Genomic DNA, 19,949 nt, shown 5'->3' on the forward strand with positions numbered 1-19,949 from the left:
CTCGTGGACCACCTGCAGGGATATCGTATGACTGGTGCTCAATGCGTGGTCGTCGACGACAAATGCCCCTACCCTCCTTCGCATGAGGTGGTACATCAATCTCTGGATCAGGCACATTAACTAATAGACCGGATGGTGCAATTGGGCCAGGCTCTGCATGTGGAGAATGCATCCACCATATCCATTCTACGCAGTCAACCTGTATCACGAAAATCAATACTTGATTAAGATTAACATGAACTACAGAATACCATAAATCATAATTAAAATACATAAAAGGCAAGAACAATAACATTACGTACAACATGGCCAATCTTTGCGACCTGCCTCGTCATGAACCGTCGAGTGTGCCTAAAATACCAGGTCATGTACTCAGAGTTTGGGGACATGATCCCCTGCCACGCTTCGCATGTCTCAATGCGCTCATGTCTAGTGTTCCACAATTGTATGTGGGGGGCCATCTTCGCTTCCCAATTCTCAGTGATCTTACCCCGTAACGTAAGCTCATGTGCACCTCTCAACCGACCAGCAAGTCTAGGGATGTGTTGTTGCATGCCAAATTGCCGCATGCAACGGTCAGGCTGGTGCATCTCGACAATGTGGAAGGTGAGTACAGGTGTAACAGCCCTCCATTTGTTCTGCATGTCAGCATCTGCACCCAGAAACTCATAGCCAACCTCCTTATATGGCTCCCACACAACCTATAAAAAGAAAATATGCATAAGCCACATGGAACATTATAATACGATGCAAATATAAACCAACTAGATGAATCATTCGTACATTGTCTCTACCCATTTGATCAAGCTCAATCCGGTAATCCTTCAGGTGAAATCGGTGTCGCTGCAATACCACGTTGTTAAACCTACAAAAAAATAATACATCCCACACAAATGAATGATAGGAAAACAATACAAAAATACCAAAAAAAGGCTACTGAAACAAATGTTATTGTATACCGTCGTCCATAGTGATCGGCTGGGTCACTTGGTAGTGGCATGGGCGGTGCTATGGTAGGAAAACGGGTCCATGCCCATATCTGTAACAACAACGTACATCCCCCAATATCACTGGCCCCTGAAGATGTTGCCTGACATAGCTCACGGAACAGTACTGCAAGTACCGCAGATCCCCAACTATATGTATTGGTTTCCTCAAAGTCCCCATCTAATAGTTGAATGTATCTACACCCGACAACTGAACTTGACTTGTCACACAGCAAGAAACCTCCAAACAGACGGATCAGATAGGCACGAGTGTACCTAATCTGTCCCTCGTGAGTACCTGAATGCGTGGCCCAATGACCCCAATGATGAGTCAACCAACTCATCTTAAGGTTTCCACCATCCAAATCGTCTTCAAGTGGAGATCTTCCCATATACTGCAGAATTACGTCCTCCCAGTTGGCATGGGTAAATCCGGAAACTACCCGACCCTCAGTGCGTAAACCCAAAATGGCCTCAACATCCTGTAAAATGAGTGTCATCTCTCCCACAGGCATGTGGAAAGTGTGAGTCTCCGGCCTCCACCTCTCCACCAGTGCAGTAATCAGCCTATGGTCAATCTGCATGTGAGAAGCGTAATCGTAAAAATATGCATAAAGGTCGTTATTATTGGTAACATGTAATAAATAAAATAAAATTCATAAATGAAACATACCGGTAATCTTCTCATGCGAGCCGCATGCCAAAAACCTGCACGCACCAAATGCTGCTGCAGGTCCTGGGGGATGTCATCTGGGTCGTGTACATCTCTGTTTCCCCTACCCTCTGAAGCTCGTCTCACTCTCAGAGACTTTAAATGTCCTTCGTTCCACACCACCTGGGATCTATGACATTGCTGCACATCTTCATCTAGTACACCCCACTCTTTCGGACCGGGGTCAATGCGAGGTCCATCACTAGCCATTTAACTAACAACAATTTGTAAAATTTATCAATTATTATAGGGACTACATAATTAAGGTACTATTGCAATTACTATTTAATAAAATATGACTGCAATTGTAATAACAACAGCATATACTAAATAATTACAAGAGTATTTATTACTTTACTATAAAGTTTCATGTCGATTTAATTAACCTTGGCAAATATACAGTCATTAAATTTACGTTTTACAAATTTTCATTGATACTATCTTATTTTTACACACAGGTCACTATGCCATTGCTAAGACAAATTTTATTAATACTAATACAAATATGAATTACTATTAAATCATGCCAATTACATTAATTAAATTACCCTAAAGCATTTTTGCAACATTGTAATGTTAATAAATTATTTTGTATAAGGGATTTAATAGCATGAATAATATTTAACTAATTCACTAAATGGTAATGGCTATTTATTTACTTTTTTAATAGTTATTAAATCAACTTAATATGTTTTTTCTTAGGTTTTATTCATTAACATGAGATCTGCAATTATATAATTATTAAAACAATTATTACGATTTCAATAATTAATAATTGTAATTATTATAAATATATTCAATCTAAATTACTATTTCAGATTAATGTTTATAATTTTCAATATTAACAACTTAGTTTTGTAACATGGTTTTTATAAAGCATTGTAAATTTCAATATGATTACTATTAATCAGGTCACTAATTAAAATCACAACATAATTATGACATTAATCACTTTTTACCAAAAGCCAAAATTACATTGATTAATGGCCAATCTTACGAATAACCTAGCTTGATGCCTACTAAGGATTCCAAAATTATTTTTCTTAATTAATGCAGAATATTTGAAAAGGGCTTTAATGACATGATTATTATTTAATATGACTAAGTATGTGCAGGTTTGTTATAATTAATATATTTGATTAATATTAATATTTATCTTATTTATTAATTACGCAAACAAATGGGCCACTATTTACTAATTAAAAAAAAAATTACTAATTAAAATTGCATTTACTAATAATTATTAAAAGAACCGTTTCATTATTTCCAAAAAAAAAAAAATTAACCGTTTCATTTCATGCCACCACCGTTTGCTGTTCTTCAAATTCAATTGTTCATATATGTTGTAATTTCAGTTCCTTTCATGCCACCACCGTTTGCCCTTTTTCAAATTCAATTGTTCGTTCATATATATGTTGTAATTTTTGTTTGACAGCGGACTCCATTACAAAACTATATGTCCCAAGAGATTTTAAAATCAAAAAGTGAGGCAATTTTTTTAACAGATATATAACAAAACAACTTGAGAACACATGAATCTGTCCACTTCAATACACCACAACATGCAAAAAAACAAACATGTGGTCCCCGGAAAAAAATTAACCAGATCATGCCTATAAATAATAGTTCAAACACAAACACCATACAAACAACAACATAACACACACATATAAAAATCGAGCCAATAGGTAAAAAAAATACAATGCCAAAATACCTGTGGTTTCGTGACTAAATGGAAAGATGGGAACGCACACAGTTGCTCCGATGGAGGTGCCAACGGACTGGAGAACGATCTTTGGACCCAAAAATTTGCTTGCTTCACTCTCTGACTTACGAAAATGGAAAGAAACAATGGAGACAAACGGAGAAGAAGAAGAGGGAGGGAACAAGAGGGAGGAGGGAGAGAGGCACCGGTTCGGGAAGAGATAAGATATGAACGGTTGTAAAGGAATGCCGCCAACCAGTGTTACAAGACTTTGGCCACGTGGCTTAGTCTCGCCAACTGACATGGCGGGACTGGTACATGTCACAGCAGGTGGTGGGATATGTGGAAAACACGTGACATGGACTGACGCGATTGGTTGGGCTTCCTACGTGGCTTCTGATGTCGTCTTTCACACTGGCGGGACTTATCTCGTCAGTCAAACCTACGTGTTTGACTGCTCTACATTGGTCATTCTTTTGAAAAGTGTTTTACGATGGAGATACATTTCAAAATTAACGTTAGTACGGATTTTTTGCCGCAATGTAACATTATTAAACCATTGTTTACAGAAGGACTGAGGGGTCAAGGACTCAAGCGAATATAGCGTATATTTTTTTTAAATTCTTTTTCTAAATTTATGTTTTTCATAATCCTTTTTCGAATTTTAATTTTGGCTCCTCCGATTCGATTGTCAATTCCTGTGAGCCTTGCTGGGCCATTTATACCTGTTTTTGGAAATTGGATCAAATCACCCTATGTTTAGTTTAAGTTGGAAAAATGTTAATCTAACCGAGTTTTATATGGATTATGGGCTATATGAGTTAATTTATTTATTCGTATTTCTCATTTTTATTCTTATTATTATATTATAGATTTATTAATTTTAAATAATTTATTTAATGAACTCAAACCAAATAATTTTCATTAACTTATAAAAAATATTTTGTATTAATTTATCATTATTATTATTATTATTATTATTATTATTATTGAAAATTGAGGGAGTTACATATTTGTTTCGAAATGACATTTTAGTAAACTTTACAAAGATTTAATAATTTATTTTGATGTTTTTTTATTTACAAATCAACTCACCTACCATAGGGCCTAGCAGAGTTTATATGGGTTATATCATAGTGAAATATATTCGGGTGTTAATTTTGTTGACTCATCTCACTTATTTTATTAGACTATTTTAGCTAAATCATCAAACATTATCTGTTTTGACACCTTCACCTCAAACCTTTTTATTCTAATTTTGTTTCTTGATAAGTGCCCGAATCAATCATTCGAAACGAAAAAGTGAAAACTTTTTAAAATAAAAACTACAAATAAAGAGAAAGAATATAATTTTTCCACCTGTTAATCTGTTATTCTTTTTATCACTAACTGCTTCGATCTAGATATTAAAACATTAAATTCAGTCCACAAAAAAAAAAAACATTAAATTCATGGTAGAATATATAAATCCTAAAAAATATGCGTGTATTTCAAGAAGGTTTCACTTGAAAACTAGGTAACCTGCAACTTTCTTTCAACCTAATTAATTTGTTGAGCAAACCAATAAACGCTCTTACCAGAAAACTGGCGTGTCTGGTAATTCATCCCTACTTCAGCACATTTTCCACACGATGTGAAGGGATTTGTTGAATATTAAATAAAAGGAAAATTTTCAAAAAATACTTTACGGGTTTTCTTAATTATTACTTATCCTTTCATAAATTTTTTAAATTATTTATACTCTTATTTAAATTATTTTTATCATTTATTTTCATGACTTAAAATTTTTTTATCACTTATCTCCCTCACTTAGAGGGGTAAATGATAAAAAAATTTCAAGTCAGAAATATAAATAATTCAAAATTTTAGGAAAAAAATAAATGATTATGAGAAAAGTTATAAAGAAATTTTTGAAGTTTTCCCTAAATAAAATCCTAGTCTCGTTTTCTGTTAATGCTAAAAAATAATGCCGATAACGTCCCAAAAAAATAAAATATAATGCCGACCATAAATTAACCATACATCCAATTCGTTTAAGATTCATTTCTATAATTATACGCATCTTTTAGAGGTGATCTGCAATTTTATGGACTATCTCGGTTAAACCCGGGTTGAGTTGGAGTAATCTGAAAAAAATAAAAAATAAATCAAACTAATCAAAATAATGTTTTGTTTAAAAGCTGAATCAAAACGAACAAACTCAAACAAAATTAGGTTGATGGGAGTCATCAGCTTTTGCAATTATTATAAATTCTTTAAAAAAAAAAAAAATCTGCATTCTATGGGGAGTGTTGCACCGAATTTTCGTGGATCTTGTCGTCCTCTTCGGTCTTCAGCCTTCACATAGTGCCACATCGAAGTTCAACATCTGCACGTCGCCACATGCTGCTGCCGACGCTAGACGGGGTATGCTATTGCATGTCATCACTGAATTTTTGCTGCTGCACGCATTTAAAGTTTGAGAATATATAAATCCAAAAAGGAAAAACGTGTCTCAAGTTTGGGAATCGAAGGATGGCATCCGCTACGCATTACACTCCGTTTTGACATTTTTTTAAAAAGTATACATATGATACTATGCATTCTATTTAACAACTGACAATTGGATTCCATCGGATTTTATAGAATTCAATTTGATAAAATGAATTGACTTAAATAATTTATATATATATATATATATATATATATATGGATTTAGTGTATGTCATTCGAAATGACACAAATTGTGTCCTTTTAGTGATTTACACAGAGTACGACCGGTCGTACACTGTGTAATTATGAAAAGTTATTTTTTTCACTTTGCACGTCAGCAATGTGACTGGAAAGAGAAAAAAAAAAACTTTTCAGTTTTACACAAAATACGACACCTAAAATGACACAAGCTTGTGTCATTCAAAAGGATACTTCTTTTCTCCTATATATATATATATATATATATTGCAATTTTTTTTTCTATCAGACTAAGTGAGTAAGTCCCATAAATATTGTCTTTTTTTTATAATCAAATTCACACACTTTTATATAAATATGAAAACATGCTTATGTTGACTTAAATAACTTGAACATGTAGTGGAATCCCTTAAATATGTATCTTCAGTCATATTATTAAAATTGGAACGAACCGTATCAGTGCGCCTCAGGCAATTAATTGGTTCCGTAAATAAACTGGTTCAGAATTGCTAAATTTAATTTTTAACTTTTTTTTATATCCAAAATGAATTAATTTAATTTGAGCATTGACATATTCATATCCTGATGGTTCTTTCAATATTATTTTTTTCATTTACATAATTTGAAATTGAGACATGTAATTAAGAAAAATAAATTTATTATCACTTGAATTAATAATTATTAGTGATATTTAACTTTAAATTTAAGTTCAATGGTATTAAATTGATTGATTTTTTAAAATTTTATGTTAAATTTTCAATTGACAATTTTATTCAAGTGATTAGACCGGTGATCTATATATATATATATATATATATATAAAATTAACCACTAAACCACAACTATATACTTATTAAGATTTATGGGTATGAAAAAAAAATATTTATCTTTTTAAATGACATAATTTATATCATTTCACTCTTATAAAGAGGTGAGATCCACACCTTTATTTTTTTTGTCAACTCTCTCCTCTTTTATGTATCTCTTTCTCTCTCTTTAAATGACATAACTTTACCTCTTTTACAATGAAACACATTTTTTCCGTGAAAAAATAATAAAAGAATTTCTTTCTTTCTTTCTACACTCTTGGAGGAAAGTAGTAAAACAAGACTTAATAGAGTGATATACATTGACGGATGGTGTGCCTAAGAACGGAATGGAGAAGAGGTATAAGCATGGTGGAGGATTAGATCCGTTGTTATTTCTATGTTCCAAATAGTCCATTTTTAGTCTTTTTCCTCTTTATTTCCCTCTCTTCTTCTTTTTCCTTTTTTTTTATTACTTTTATATATATATATATATATATATATATATATATATATGAGGTAGGATCCTTTGACATCAGTGTCAAATTTTAAATTTGACACCTCATCTGAGAGCTGTTAGATCAAAAAAGATCAACGACTCTGATTTGTAAGCATATGACATCATTGATCTTTTTTGATCTAACAGCTCTAAAATAAGGTGTCAAATTTGAAATTTGACACTGGTGTTAAAGGATCTTACATATATATATATATATATATATATATATATATATATATTATTACTATTTTATTTTATTTTATTTTTTAATTTTATCTTTTTTCAACATTTTGATATCTTTTATTTGAGTTTATCTATCCCGATCCCAATTAATTTGAGATAAAAATGTAATTGACGTTGATATTGTTACACTCTTGATCATATCCCATCACGTGACAAGATTTTTATTTTTTTTAAAAATGACATATTTTCATCCTTATTCATGAAATCTACATAACATAAATCTTGGTTATTTTTTATTTTTTATAATCAAAATCAATGATTTTCGCCCCTCAAAGTTATGTTGAACAATAATTGTTTATAGTACAGTAAAGATAACACAATATATCAATATCAATTGTTGGTTGGTAGTGGCAAATCATATTCCAGGCTTGCAACGGCAACTTGGCTGACTAAAAAAACGCATTCCCTCCACCAAAATCTTGTCAAAGTCTTATCCGTTCTATCATGAACCCATTGGAATCTCGAAACAGTGACCAGGTTCCGCTGTTTTCATTTGCCTTTTCCCACTTCCTCTTTGACGCCTCAACCTTCTTTTTAATTAAACAACCCTCCAAAAATAAAATAAATAACTGAACCTTGCTTGTTTTTTTTTTTTATTCTTGATTTTCCCTTGTTTGATTTCCAGCTTAACCCATTAAAATTAAAATGGATTTTTTACAACTTACCCAATTATAATTGTTTGCTTGAATAATTAAAGTGGAAAAATACTTTTATTAGAATATATCAAAGGTATGAGCCCCTAATGATTTGGATGGAATTCCGAATACAACACTAGTAATTTTAGAATTAATAGCCTAGCCTCCAAATGACTTGTATTTTAATTTATAAAGTTACTTTTGACCAAAAAAAAAACACTTGGAATCAAATATTCATTTCCAGTGTTTCTCCGAGAGAACAGAGGAGGTCCACACCCTACAGCCATATCTAACGCATGAATTCCAATGGATCTTATAAACATAGGGTTTTTGACCACTATAGCCTTTTTTTAATAATTAATTATCAAATTGACCCTATTTATAAACTATTTCAAAAATTTAACCTCTCCAGAAAACATAACACCAATCTGCCCCTGTTTGACCGTTGACCATGAAGCCTACCCGGATACACCCCTACCTACCCGGGTAAATTTTAAATTTTTTTACCTACCCGGGTATATTTCTTGAATCTGGAAAATGTTTGAATTATTTACCCGGGTAGAGAGGGGTGTACCCGGGTAAATAATCATAAACTGGTTGTGTGCGCCCATCCTCTTTGTGTGAACAGCAAATGAAAATCTCTAAATTGAAGGACTAACGCATGGAGAACAAAATCTGAAAACAAGTTATTGATGAAAGATATTCCACTGGATCATATGCCTGAGATTAGTGAAGCAAATAATCAAGGTTCTGCTCCAACAAAGGATGCTATTACATGTCACCAGTCAGACAATTCAAAAAAATGTTCAGAATTAGAGGTGAAGGAATTGGGCGTTGACAAGCTTGAGTTGTGGAAAACTGTAAAAGAGACAACTGAAGATGGCAAGAGGAAGATGTTGGAGAGGGTTGGCTCAGATGCTCAGAAATTGGCCATTCTTAAAATGACTCTGCAAGGTTTGAAAAAGAAACCAGAAACAAAGAAGAAAAGCAAGAAGAGAAAAGCTTGAGTTATGATTATTTACCCGGGTACACCACTCTCTACCCGGGTAAATAATTCAAACATTTTCCAGATTCAAGAAATATACCCGGGTAGGTAAATTTTTTTAAAATTTACCCGGATAGGCTTCATGGTCAACGGTCAAACATGGACAGATTGGTGTTATATTTTCTGGAGAGGTTAAATTTTTAAAATAGTTTATAAATAGGGTCAATTTAATAATTAATTATTAAAAAAAACTATAGTGGTCAAAAAGCCTATAAACATATCTCTTATATGCGATACTTACAAAGTCAGCCTGACCCATGTTATCCGCTTCGCCAATAAGCAACAAAGTGGAGCTAGATAATGCAAATCAACAATAATAATAAATTATGATATTACTTTATTTCAGATTTTTCAAAAAGCTACCATTTCCTGCATAATAAAATGTATTTTTTTTTCATATTTTTTTTAAAAAATTTATTTAGTACAAAACTTTTTAATCATTTTTCTTAATTAAAAACCGTTTTTTCTTAAAAAAGTATAAATAACTATTCACTTCTAATTCGATTCTTATTCAAATTCAATTTTAGAGTACAGACAACGAGGACACAACTTGCAAGTGATAATTTAAAAAAGACATATATTTCTTTTTTTAGCAGATGTATGAATAGTTTAAAGTATAAGATAAGATTTGTTCAAGATACGCTCTAAATACTGACCAAGTGACCACGGTTCCATTGCCATTCGCCACCTATCTCATCTCATCACGCGAGCCATGATGTGTAAGGATATAAAATAATCAAAAAACACCCAAACGTATAAAATATTGTTCACCCAATTTTGGTTGATTATCTTTCCCTCTTGCAGTATGAATGTATTTCCAATATCCACATATCCACTTTAAGAAAACAAAAACAACAAGAAAAGAAAAGAAAAGATCAGAGCCCTGTCATTATATAAACTATGAAGCTTTCATTACTTTTCTAGACCCACAGGATATGCACGGTATATCCTTTTAACAAAGCTCATTCTTTAAGTTTTAACCAAAAAAATAAGAAGAGATAGATAAGTTTGGTTTTTTTGTTTTTGTTTAATACAGTTACTTAATAGTTAATACTAATAATTTTATTTAATAACAACAACATTAACAAAATAATAAAAGAAAAACTCTATGTTAAAATGTTAATTAATTAATCATCATCATCATCATGTTCTTCCTCGTGATCATGTTCTTGCAGATCTGCAAGAGAAAAGCTCCTTGACTTGAAGCTGCCTAGTCTAAGCCTCATGTGAGCAGCGTAAGATTCAGGCAATATTCTGTTGGGACGCAGCTGCTGCACTTGATCCTCTTGTTTCTTTTCATCTGTTAAGGAAGAAGAGGAAGATGAAGATGCAGAGGGAACTTTTCTAGCTTTTTCTTCTTCTTCTTCTTCTACTTCTTCTTCGTAATCATCATCATCATCATGGTCCTCATTAACAGGCAAAAGAGGCATGGATTTCGGGTTGGACCAGGAATAGAAAGATGATCTTCTGGACCACTTAGATGCAATCAGAACCCTTCTTCTCTTATTGAAAGGACTCTCTTGTTTCTTCAACTCCTTCAAGGTGCTCACTTGTGATAGATCTGTGAATGACTTCGATTTTCCATTGAAATGGCTCGACAATCCCCTCCTGCATCGCTTACCATAAAGTCCAAAACATCCCCCATCAAAATCAAAATGTTTTAAAACACACACACACACACACCAATTACAACAGGAAAAGAATTAAAAAATGTTCTTACCAAAACCTAAAATTTTACAAAAACATTTTATAATTTTTACAAACCCAAAATAGAGAGGGAGAAAGGAACTAACTTGATGGGAAGAGAGTCCTCAAGAGCATCCAAAGAACCCAACCCAGCTCGTCTCTTCAACTTGCTTTGCACTTCTTCCTCCTCCTCCTCCTCGTTGTCACTGTCATCGGGAGTTCCGATCGACGACGAATTCTCCGACTCCGACGAACCTCCGGCGAAAAACTTTAGTGGTCCGGAGATCCGGAAGTTCGATTCGTCCTCTTCCGGGTACCTGTCTACTCCGTTCAAGAAGAGACGTTCGCCGGTCTCGCCGCTCGGCGGTGGAGACGACGGAACATCGATGGTAAAAGTTGAACCCATCAAAATCTCCATTTTTTTTTCTTCTTCTTAAAATTCTTAAGAAAAATGAAGCCCCCCACAAAATGTGATGAGATTACTGATTACCCTTGTCCTCTTCGTCTTCTCCTTCTCTTGGGTTTCCAATTAATAGGGTTGCTAGTCATCAATTTGCAGACTCAGACAAGCACAATAACTGAATCAACTGTTTCCATGATATTGTAAATCATTCACTGTTCCCAAAAGAAAGACTATGTAATCAGTATGTAACTATTAAAACTTATGATGTTCTCACAGGAAGAAAGAGTGGTGGGTGAGAGAGAGTTACAGAGAAAACACCGAAAAATGAGGTGATTTGAAGAAAGCAGAAGGATATATATAAAAAAATAAAATTGGAACGGAGAAGAGAGAGAGGGGGGGGGGGGGGGGGAGAGAGAGAGAAGGAAGGGTTTGACACGTTCCAGAAGACGTGGCAACGACAGAGACCAAAAAAAAAAGATGCGTTTACCATGTATGTGTGTTTAATGTTGTTCATGATGGGGTGTCTGATACTTATCCTCATGTTTCCTTTTATTAGATCAGACGAAGCGCATGCTTCCTTATTTAGGAATTTCAATTTCGGATATTTCAATCATTTTTCTCTCTTTAATTCTAAGGGGAATAATAATATGTATAGAACGAATGATTTCCGGAGGAAAATCATTAGTTTTTTTTTTTATACACTTATGTGAATTCGTTTGACAAAAGAAAAAACAATGAATTTGTTCTCGTTAGTTTCTAAATCCTGATTTTTAAAAACATCAACTTTTAAAATTCCTTCTAAAATTAGTATAATATTAATAAAAAACGTGAAACTACATTTTTTAAGCATAGGAGGTGTTTGATAGAGAAGAAATTTTTATTTTATTCAAAAAATTTGATTTTCAGAAATTAATGAAAATATTCAGTTTATGATAATATTTAAAAATTAAAAATTTAGAAAAATTTTGTTTCCGAAAATCCTACAAAATACTTTGTAACAAACGCCCCCATAGTTCAACAGCATGGATAAGATGTATCCCATCCTAATTAACCTGAAAAATTTTAATTAAGAGAAAGGTTCAATATTTCAATGTAGGTTTTTTTCATTACGTTACTTTACAACAAATGTCAATAATTATGCCTGGGTTTTAGTAGAAAATATTTGTATTTTTTTAAATGTAATAATATACTTTATTTCAAAACTAATAAGTATAAAATATTTTATTTGAGAGAATTTCAATTTTTAACATTTAATATATTTAACAGATTATTCTTTTAACAATTAGATAGTGAATATTAAAATAAAAACTACTCTTTTTTTCTTAACTATTTGGGATATGTATTTGTATTTAATCATGGCATGAATGATTTGTATTTAATAATGGCATGTATCTCAAGGGCGGATAAGAACTAAGAAGTATTGAGTGGATCAATCATGACATGAATGATTTGTATTTAATAAAAAAAATTAAAAAAGGACTGGTTTATGTAAATAAAATTGCTCGAGGATACTCAGTAGTAATTTAAAAATTTTGAACATGGTTAATTCAACAGTAACGCTTTGAATTGAGGAGAGAAAATACAAAGAGATGAACAAATAAAAAAAAATTCGTTTTACTGCTTGGGATAAAAAAATTGAGAGCAATGAAAACGAAATGAATATTTCTTATTGTTTCGTTTTATAAAGCATGAAAAAATAAAATAAATAAAGCTTCATTTTTATCATTTTTTTTTAAATTTATTTATTCTTTTTTTATCTTCTGTTCCAAACAAAGTTCAAGAGATTATAAGACTATATGTATGTTTATTATATTTACCACCTGATTGAAGTTAATTACCTATTGTTTTCTTTACACACACACTTTGATTGTCCACCCATATTTGCCTCACGTGCATTGTAAGATGTGTTTTAAGTATTCCAAGTTCCAACCCCCCCCCCCCCCCCCCCCCCCTCCTTTATAGCCCCACCAATATCAGTTATTTTTTTCCTATTCTAAGGTATTAAATAACCTTGTTAATTATCGCACTGTTTGAAATTAGGGGGGACAATTCGGATAAACATGACACATACAAATTTAAAATTGAGTTAAAGCTTTCGAATCAAATATAACTTACTTATTTTGAGTTGACACACCACAGAATAAATAATCTAGAAATTCATAATATATAATTTGTTATGTAAGTTAACACAATAAAAGTAATGTATCAATTTCAAACTGTGTTATTTCTTATACAAATTGACACGATACGACATGATAAGATATAAATAATTTATTTATTATATGACACGATACGAATAGCCTACTAGAATATTAACGCGGGTTAATTTTGGATTCACGGATTAACATGTGACACGACACGAATTTTTTTGAATCAACTTTTACCAATACAAATTTAAAAATGAATCAATCTAAATATGAATTTTTCACGTCATGCTCATATCATATCAGTAAGTCATGTTAAAAATTATCACTCCAATTTAAAAGGACAGTTTTGCAATAATACTTGCGAGATACCATTAAAAAATGAAATAAAGAACTAGCTGTTTAAAGCAGAAATTGGCGTGGTAAAAAACTTTAATTTTAATTTACTGTCAGCATATGAATATTAATATGTTCAATCATCTATATGTTTAAACCTATTAATAATAGGGAGGAGGTAATACTGATAAACTTTTTTTCTTACAAATTACATTAATCAAACTTTAATCAAGAATGTATGATTGATCAAACTTAATGTAATTTGTAAGAAATTTTTTTTATTAATATAATCTCCCCTTTAATAATAATGTAAAAAAAATGACCTTAAAATAAATTCAATCGGAAACAAAAGATATTTTTTTGGTTGTAGATAACTCAGATTTTATTACTGGGGTGAAATGATGTGACTTTAGGGACTGAGTTTGTTGTTAGACAGATAATGCGATAATGTTTGAATTAGTCAAATTGCTTGGTGGATTAAAATTATGGTCTGTAGCGTTATATAAATGACATGGCATGTGTGTGTATATTATATATCATGTTAGCACCCTAAGTCTCAACTTGATCCAAATCATAATTAAAGCCTAATAATGAAAAGCAATTGCCCACAGATTATAGATCACACCAATAACTATGTACGATACATGCCTTTAATATTAATTTTGCAGTTGTCAATGTCCCTGCTAGTTGGCAAGTTATCCCATTATTAAATGAACTCTCTTTTTATGGGTATATGTGTTAATAAGATAAAGAGATAAGCATATTAGGTGATTGATTTAATTAAGCAACGAAGAGTGAAGACCTAGAAATGGAGTAGTACAAGGCCTCGTCAAGAGTGGGGGAATGCCTATAAATATCGAAGCTTGATTTTGGTGGACTTTGCCTTATTGGCAGACAGATATTCCAAAATAAGGGAATTTTATAATCAAATGGTTAAAAATACTGCGATGAAATCAATATATATATATATGATTGGAGAAAATGGGGTCAATGTGAGAAGCGACTAGTGGATGCTCTTCAACTAAGCTATTTGCGATTGAAGACCTACCTTATCTCTTTGGATAGAGTAATTTAATCAATCATTCACCAGATTTGGTGGCCCGGTCATCCCATCCAATAAAATCACTGTATGCTTAAGCAAACAACTTGTAATTGTAAAGCATCTCGATTGTAATGTTGTAGATAAAATTATATATACATATGGTGAATTTTATTTTTTATTTTTGCCATATATCCGCTAATTCATTAATTATTCAATTAATTCGATTCGATTATTGTCGAATTCATTATAAAAGTAATTATTTCAAAATTATTTATTTTATTCTCAAAATTCGAATTTAAGATCTTTGATTAAATAAAACAAGTTTATTGTATTCTAAATTTTGGTCATTAATTTATTGATAAAATATTCACCAAAAAAAATTATATAAAATAATTTAATTTTTAATTATGTGAACTATTATATATATTATAATTAAACATATTTCATTAATCATTATGCAAATCTTATCTGATAAGGGTTCGGAAGGATCTTTAGGAGGCGTTTGGTACAAGAGAAATTTTTTTTTGTCTGAGAATCTCGATTTTTAAAAATGTGATTTTTACATTCAGTTTATGATAATATCCAAAAATTTAAAATTTTAAAAATTTGGTTTCCCAGAAATCTGAAAAAATACCGCATACCAAACGTCCTCTTAAAGCATTTTGGAATCCAATGAACTATGCGATAAACCCAAATGATAAGGTTAGAACTGGTTCAAACTAATTAATGTTTAATATTCGTTTTCTTTCAATCTTTTAGTTTTAAGCTTTTATTTTTGGTTGTGAACCCAATATATAGTATGTTATCCTCGTTGAAAATTTATAGTAAATTAGTTTGTTTATCTTCATCTAAGTGGGCAAATAAAACTATTAGTCAAATGAGATTAGAATCCAATGTTATTGCACGTGGAATCCGCATCTTTGCAAACATAAAGGACAATATAATGGATGGGCGCTTAATTGTATTAAGATTTTTTGTTAGTGTCATGATAATAAAGAGCTTATAATTATCCTAATTAAGCATCTTACCAAATAGCAGACTGTCAATCAAATTAATAGTACATTCGCTCTATCTATCAACCAAATAAGTATTCCACGGAAGATAATCATGGTTATATGCGATGCCATAGTTATGATCGTACCTTAGTCATACTTTTGATGCCACAGTATATCCAAAGTAGAAGCATGTGCTCATCTATTTCACCGTAGGAATTTACTTGAATAATTAATGTATCTTTAATTTAATTAGAAAAAAATGCAAAATCATTCATGTCACATTTGGTGTATAAAATGATTCTATAGAATAAAATTATTTAATGAGCTAGATTGAAATAGCAATTCTTAATTTCCAGTTCAATAGTTTTTGAGATTCGATCAATGGTTTTTATATCATTTAGTTATTTAGTACATAAAATTAGTATAAAAGATAAAATTTAATTTAAATGACATATATAATCAATCCTTATGAAAAGAAACAAAGAAGTTAAGTTTTCTCATTTGTAATTTACAAATTCAATTATTTTATAACAATAATGTATACAATGATTTGGATCAAATACACAACTTTTTATAATGTTTTCTTTTTATAGTTTACATAATGATTGTGCATGGACGTACCACTATATTATTATTCTGTCAATAACTTTTTATATATTTAAAAAATGTTCGCTTTTTCTGCAGTTACTCATATAAGTTATCTGCAGTAAGCTAATACGACGTCGTTTTGGGACGGAAATCATGGTGTTTTTGTAATTTTAATTTATTTCATGGTTATAATAGTCTTTATATTTATAATTTTTTAAGATTTCAATACCAAAACGATGTCGTTTTAAGAATAAATACAGCTAATTTATCTGTATTAACTGCAGAAATATTTTTCCCTTTAAAAAATTATTGTTATTTAACCTAGTATTTAACCTACTATTCATGTCTTATGATTATTTTAAATTTTTGAAAACAAGTTCTAATTGTAAAGCATGTCAAGTGATTAATTATTATTAATTAAATCTCATTCCATGAATTATTAGGTCATCAATCTCACCTTTATAGGAGGGATATCGGAATTATGATTCTTAGTTATATAAAATGAGGTATGAACTTAAATCATTATTTCATTAACTCATCCTGTGACAAACATGAGAATGCTCATTCAATGCAATAAAACATAAAATGAGTTCACCACCGGTATGAAACTTAGGGAGCGTTTGGTAGAGGAGAAATTTTTTTTTATCTGACAATCTCGATTTTCAGAAATATAATGAAAATATTCAGTTTACAATGATATTCAAAAATTTAAAATTTAAAAAAATTTAATTTCCCGAGAATCCTACAAAATACCGCGTACCAAACGGTTCCTTAAATCGTATTGGAGGTACAGATACCTCCTGTGTGAAATTTCAATTAGAAGCTCCAAATTTTATAAATTATTAGTGAATATCCCGTGTAAATTTTTAGTTTAACTAAAAATTTAAAAATAAATTAAAAGATACTACATTAAAATCAAAATATAGGACATGAATTGTTTGAACTTTTCAGTACGAATTAGTGCTTCAATAGAGTGAAATTTTATGAGAAATAAAGATTTAATTCCGTGCCTCATTTTACATAACTAAGAATCATAATTCCGATCCCTCCTATAAAGATGAGATTGGTGACCTAATAATCCATAGAATGAGATTTAATTTATAATAATTAATCATTCGACAAGCTTTACAATTACAACTTATTTTTCAAAAATTTAAATTAATCATAAGACATTAAAATTAAAATTTTAAAAAAGATACATTTAATAAAGAATAATAAATGTTGCAGAGTAATAATTGGTTGGATTATGCGCAATAAACCTACTATAAGTACATCACAAATAATATGGACTCCTAATGAGACAATTAATTAATTTACGAGCTTATTTTTGCAAATTTATTAACCATTCATCCAATTATTTTAACTATTTTCAAACAATAATACAATTAACCATTCCACCATTTTAGGATTACTACATGTTTAGTAATGGTTGAATCAATTTAAAATTAATGGTTAAAAAATGAGAGAAAAAATTAATTACTGTTAATTTTAAATTAATCTAATAATAAGAATAATAAATTTAAATTAATAATAAGTATAATCTCCCCTATAAAAATTAGTTTAAGAGAAAAGCAAATGTTATGTTACATGAAAATTTTGTTTCCTCCTACTCTTATTTTGTTTTCCGTAAAGTTTTTTTCTTTATTTTTTTTCTTAATATTTGTTGGATCTTACACAAACATGTGTCTGTAACATGATATATTCATTTTCATGTTACATAACATTAACAAAACCTTAGTCTAAAGACAAGAACAGTCTCTTTAGAAATAGCATAAACTATCGTGCTGACTATAGACTCTGCTAGCAATCTACAAATCAACAACATATCCAATAGAAAGGACTTCAAGGCCTGCACGATTGTGACTTCAACCGTCCTTGGTCACTATGTTAGGTTAATTGAGTAGACATTCACAATCAACTACAACCAAAATTGAATACAGTGATAAACTAATTATAGTTTTAGAGAAAAGATTCAAATTCAAATTAAAAAAATCAAAATGTTTTTTAATCCCAACAGTACATGCAGTTTAGTCTTATCCTAATTCAAATAGAAATGATCAGCTGATAAAAAAAGTTCGTATAGCAGATGATCAAAGGATGATATGTCCAAAATAAGAGTCTATAACAAATCTATCCGCATACTTCAAATCATTTTAGAGATCTATTTATCTCATGTTACATTAGATAATTATCTCATACAACAAAAGATAAGATAATGGGATCCATCATTTAAAAAAAAAGACAAAATAATAAACTTCACTCTTTTATCTCTATTGCATGAAATAATTATCTCATGATGAGATAATTATTTTCCATCGTTTTGCTCACCATCTCCAACTTTTCTGAATTTTGCAACAACGGTAGCAAAACTAGCGAAGGACTCAACTTTTGGGGCAAAAGGTACATGATTTGTGGGATCTTGATATCAGTGTTCACTAAGTCAGATTAGTTAGGCACACACAAACGAGGAAACGACTAACTTCAGCTTTGGCTTAGATCACCAAAGTTGCAGTGCAGTGGTCTACATATAAGCGAAACTTTTCATGCCACGAGGAAAGAAAAACCGGCGAGTAAATTCTCTTGACCATAACTTGGCACCTTTTACTCGACATTTTTAAATTTTACTAGATTCTGTGCCGTGTATCGAACGCATACATCAGTGTAAAGAACCTTGGGATACATCACTCTAAAAGTTAGCTCGAAGGGTGGGAGTATCCAAGACCTTATAAACTCCAGATTAGTTGCACATACAACCAATGTGGGACTATATATCTCAACATGCCCCCTCACACAAGAGCCCATTGGGCTTGAAGAGTGGACAATGCAACAGGCCCAGCCTACCTGTGCTAAGAAACGCCACAAGAGAAAGTGGGAGGCAGCGAGGCTCTGATACCATGTAAAGAACCTTGGGATACACCACCCAAAAAACTAGCTCAAAAGGTGGGAGTGCCCAAGACCTTATAAACTCCATATTAGTTGCACATACAACTAATGTGGAAGTATATATCTCAACAATCAGTTAATGTGAAGAGAAGATTTTCATCAAAATAAAAGTTATAGGCAAATGCTGTTGAGATATATAGTCCCACATTGATTGAATGGACAACTAATATGACCTTTATAAGGTCTTTGACACTCACACCCTTTGAGCTAGCTTTTAGAGTGTGTATTCCAAGATTCCTTACAAATGCCATGTAATTAGCGTCTCGTTCTACCCATAACTTATTTAATAATTTTTAAAAAAAAAAAAAAAGTATGGAAGGCTTACAGCCCAATAGAACTTATTATAATTTTTAAATGCTAGAGCAAATAGTATAAATATATTATTATTTTTTATATTTGATCAAAAAATACACGAGTATTCAGTACTGCACTGAAAATATTTTCCCCTTATAGGCAAGGCAAGAGGGAACACGAATATAAGTTAAACCACACAATTTTAAATGTGTATTTG

The 19,949-nt window shown here is 31.2% G+C and overlaps 1 protein-coding gene across 1 annotated transcript; it reads right to left on the minus strand.

Annotated features, from left to right (window-relative positions):
• Positions 1 to 10,148: 10,148 nt before the first annotated feature.
• LOC133286025 (protein OXIDATIVE STRESS 3 LIKE 4-like) lies at positions 10,149 to 11,728 on the minus strand. The gene is made up of 2 exons (XM_061483358.1): positions 11,095 to 11,728; positions 10,149 to 10,909 (listed from the first exon to the last, which is right to left on the minus strand). The coding sequence occupies exons 1-2, from the start codon at positions 11,403 to 11,405 to the stop codon at positions 10,429 to 10,431; spliced, it is 792 nt and encodes a 263-aa protein (XP_061339342.1). The 5' UTR covers positions 11,406 to 11,728; the 3' UTR covers positions 10,149 to 10,428.
• Between the last annotated feature and the right edge of the window lie 8,221 nt (positions 11,729 to 19,949).

The sequence above is a fragment of the Gastrolobium bilobum genome, unplaced genomic scaffold, assembly GCF_033153095.1.
Source record: "Gastrolobium bilobum isolate Gb01-03AN ecotype WA unplaced genomic scaffold, APGP_CSIRO_Gbil_v1 utg1863, whole genome shotgun sequence".
In the NCBI taxonomy this organism is placed as follows: domain Eukaryota; kingdom Viridiplantae; phylum Streptophyta; class Magnoliopsida; order Fabales; family Fabaceae; genus Gastrolobium; species Gastrolobium bilobum.

Excerpts from the sequence above, each read along its gene's own strand:
- LOC133286025 (XM_061483358.1), bottom strand. The coding sequence starts at position 11,405 with ATGGAGATTTTGATGGGTTCAACTTTTACCATCGATGTTCCGTCGTCT. Across the intron at positions 10,910-11,094 it reads GAGGACTCTCTTCCCATCAA|GAGGGGATTGTCGAGCCATT; the intron begins GTTAGTTCCTTT and ends TAAGCGATGCAG.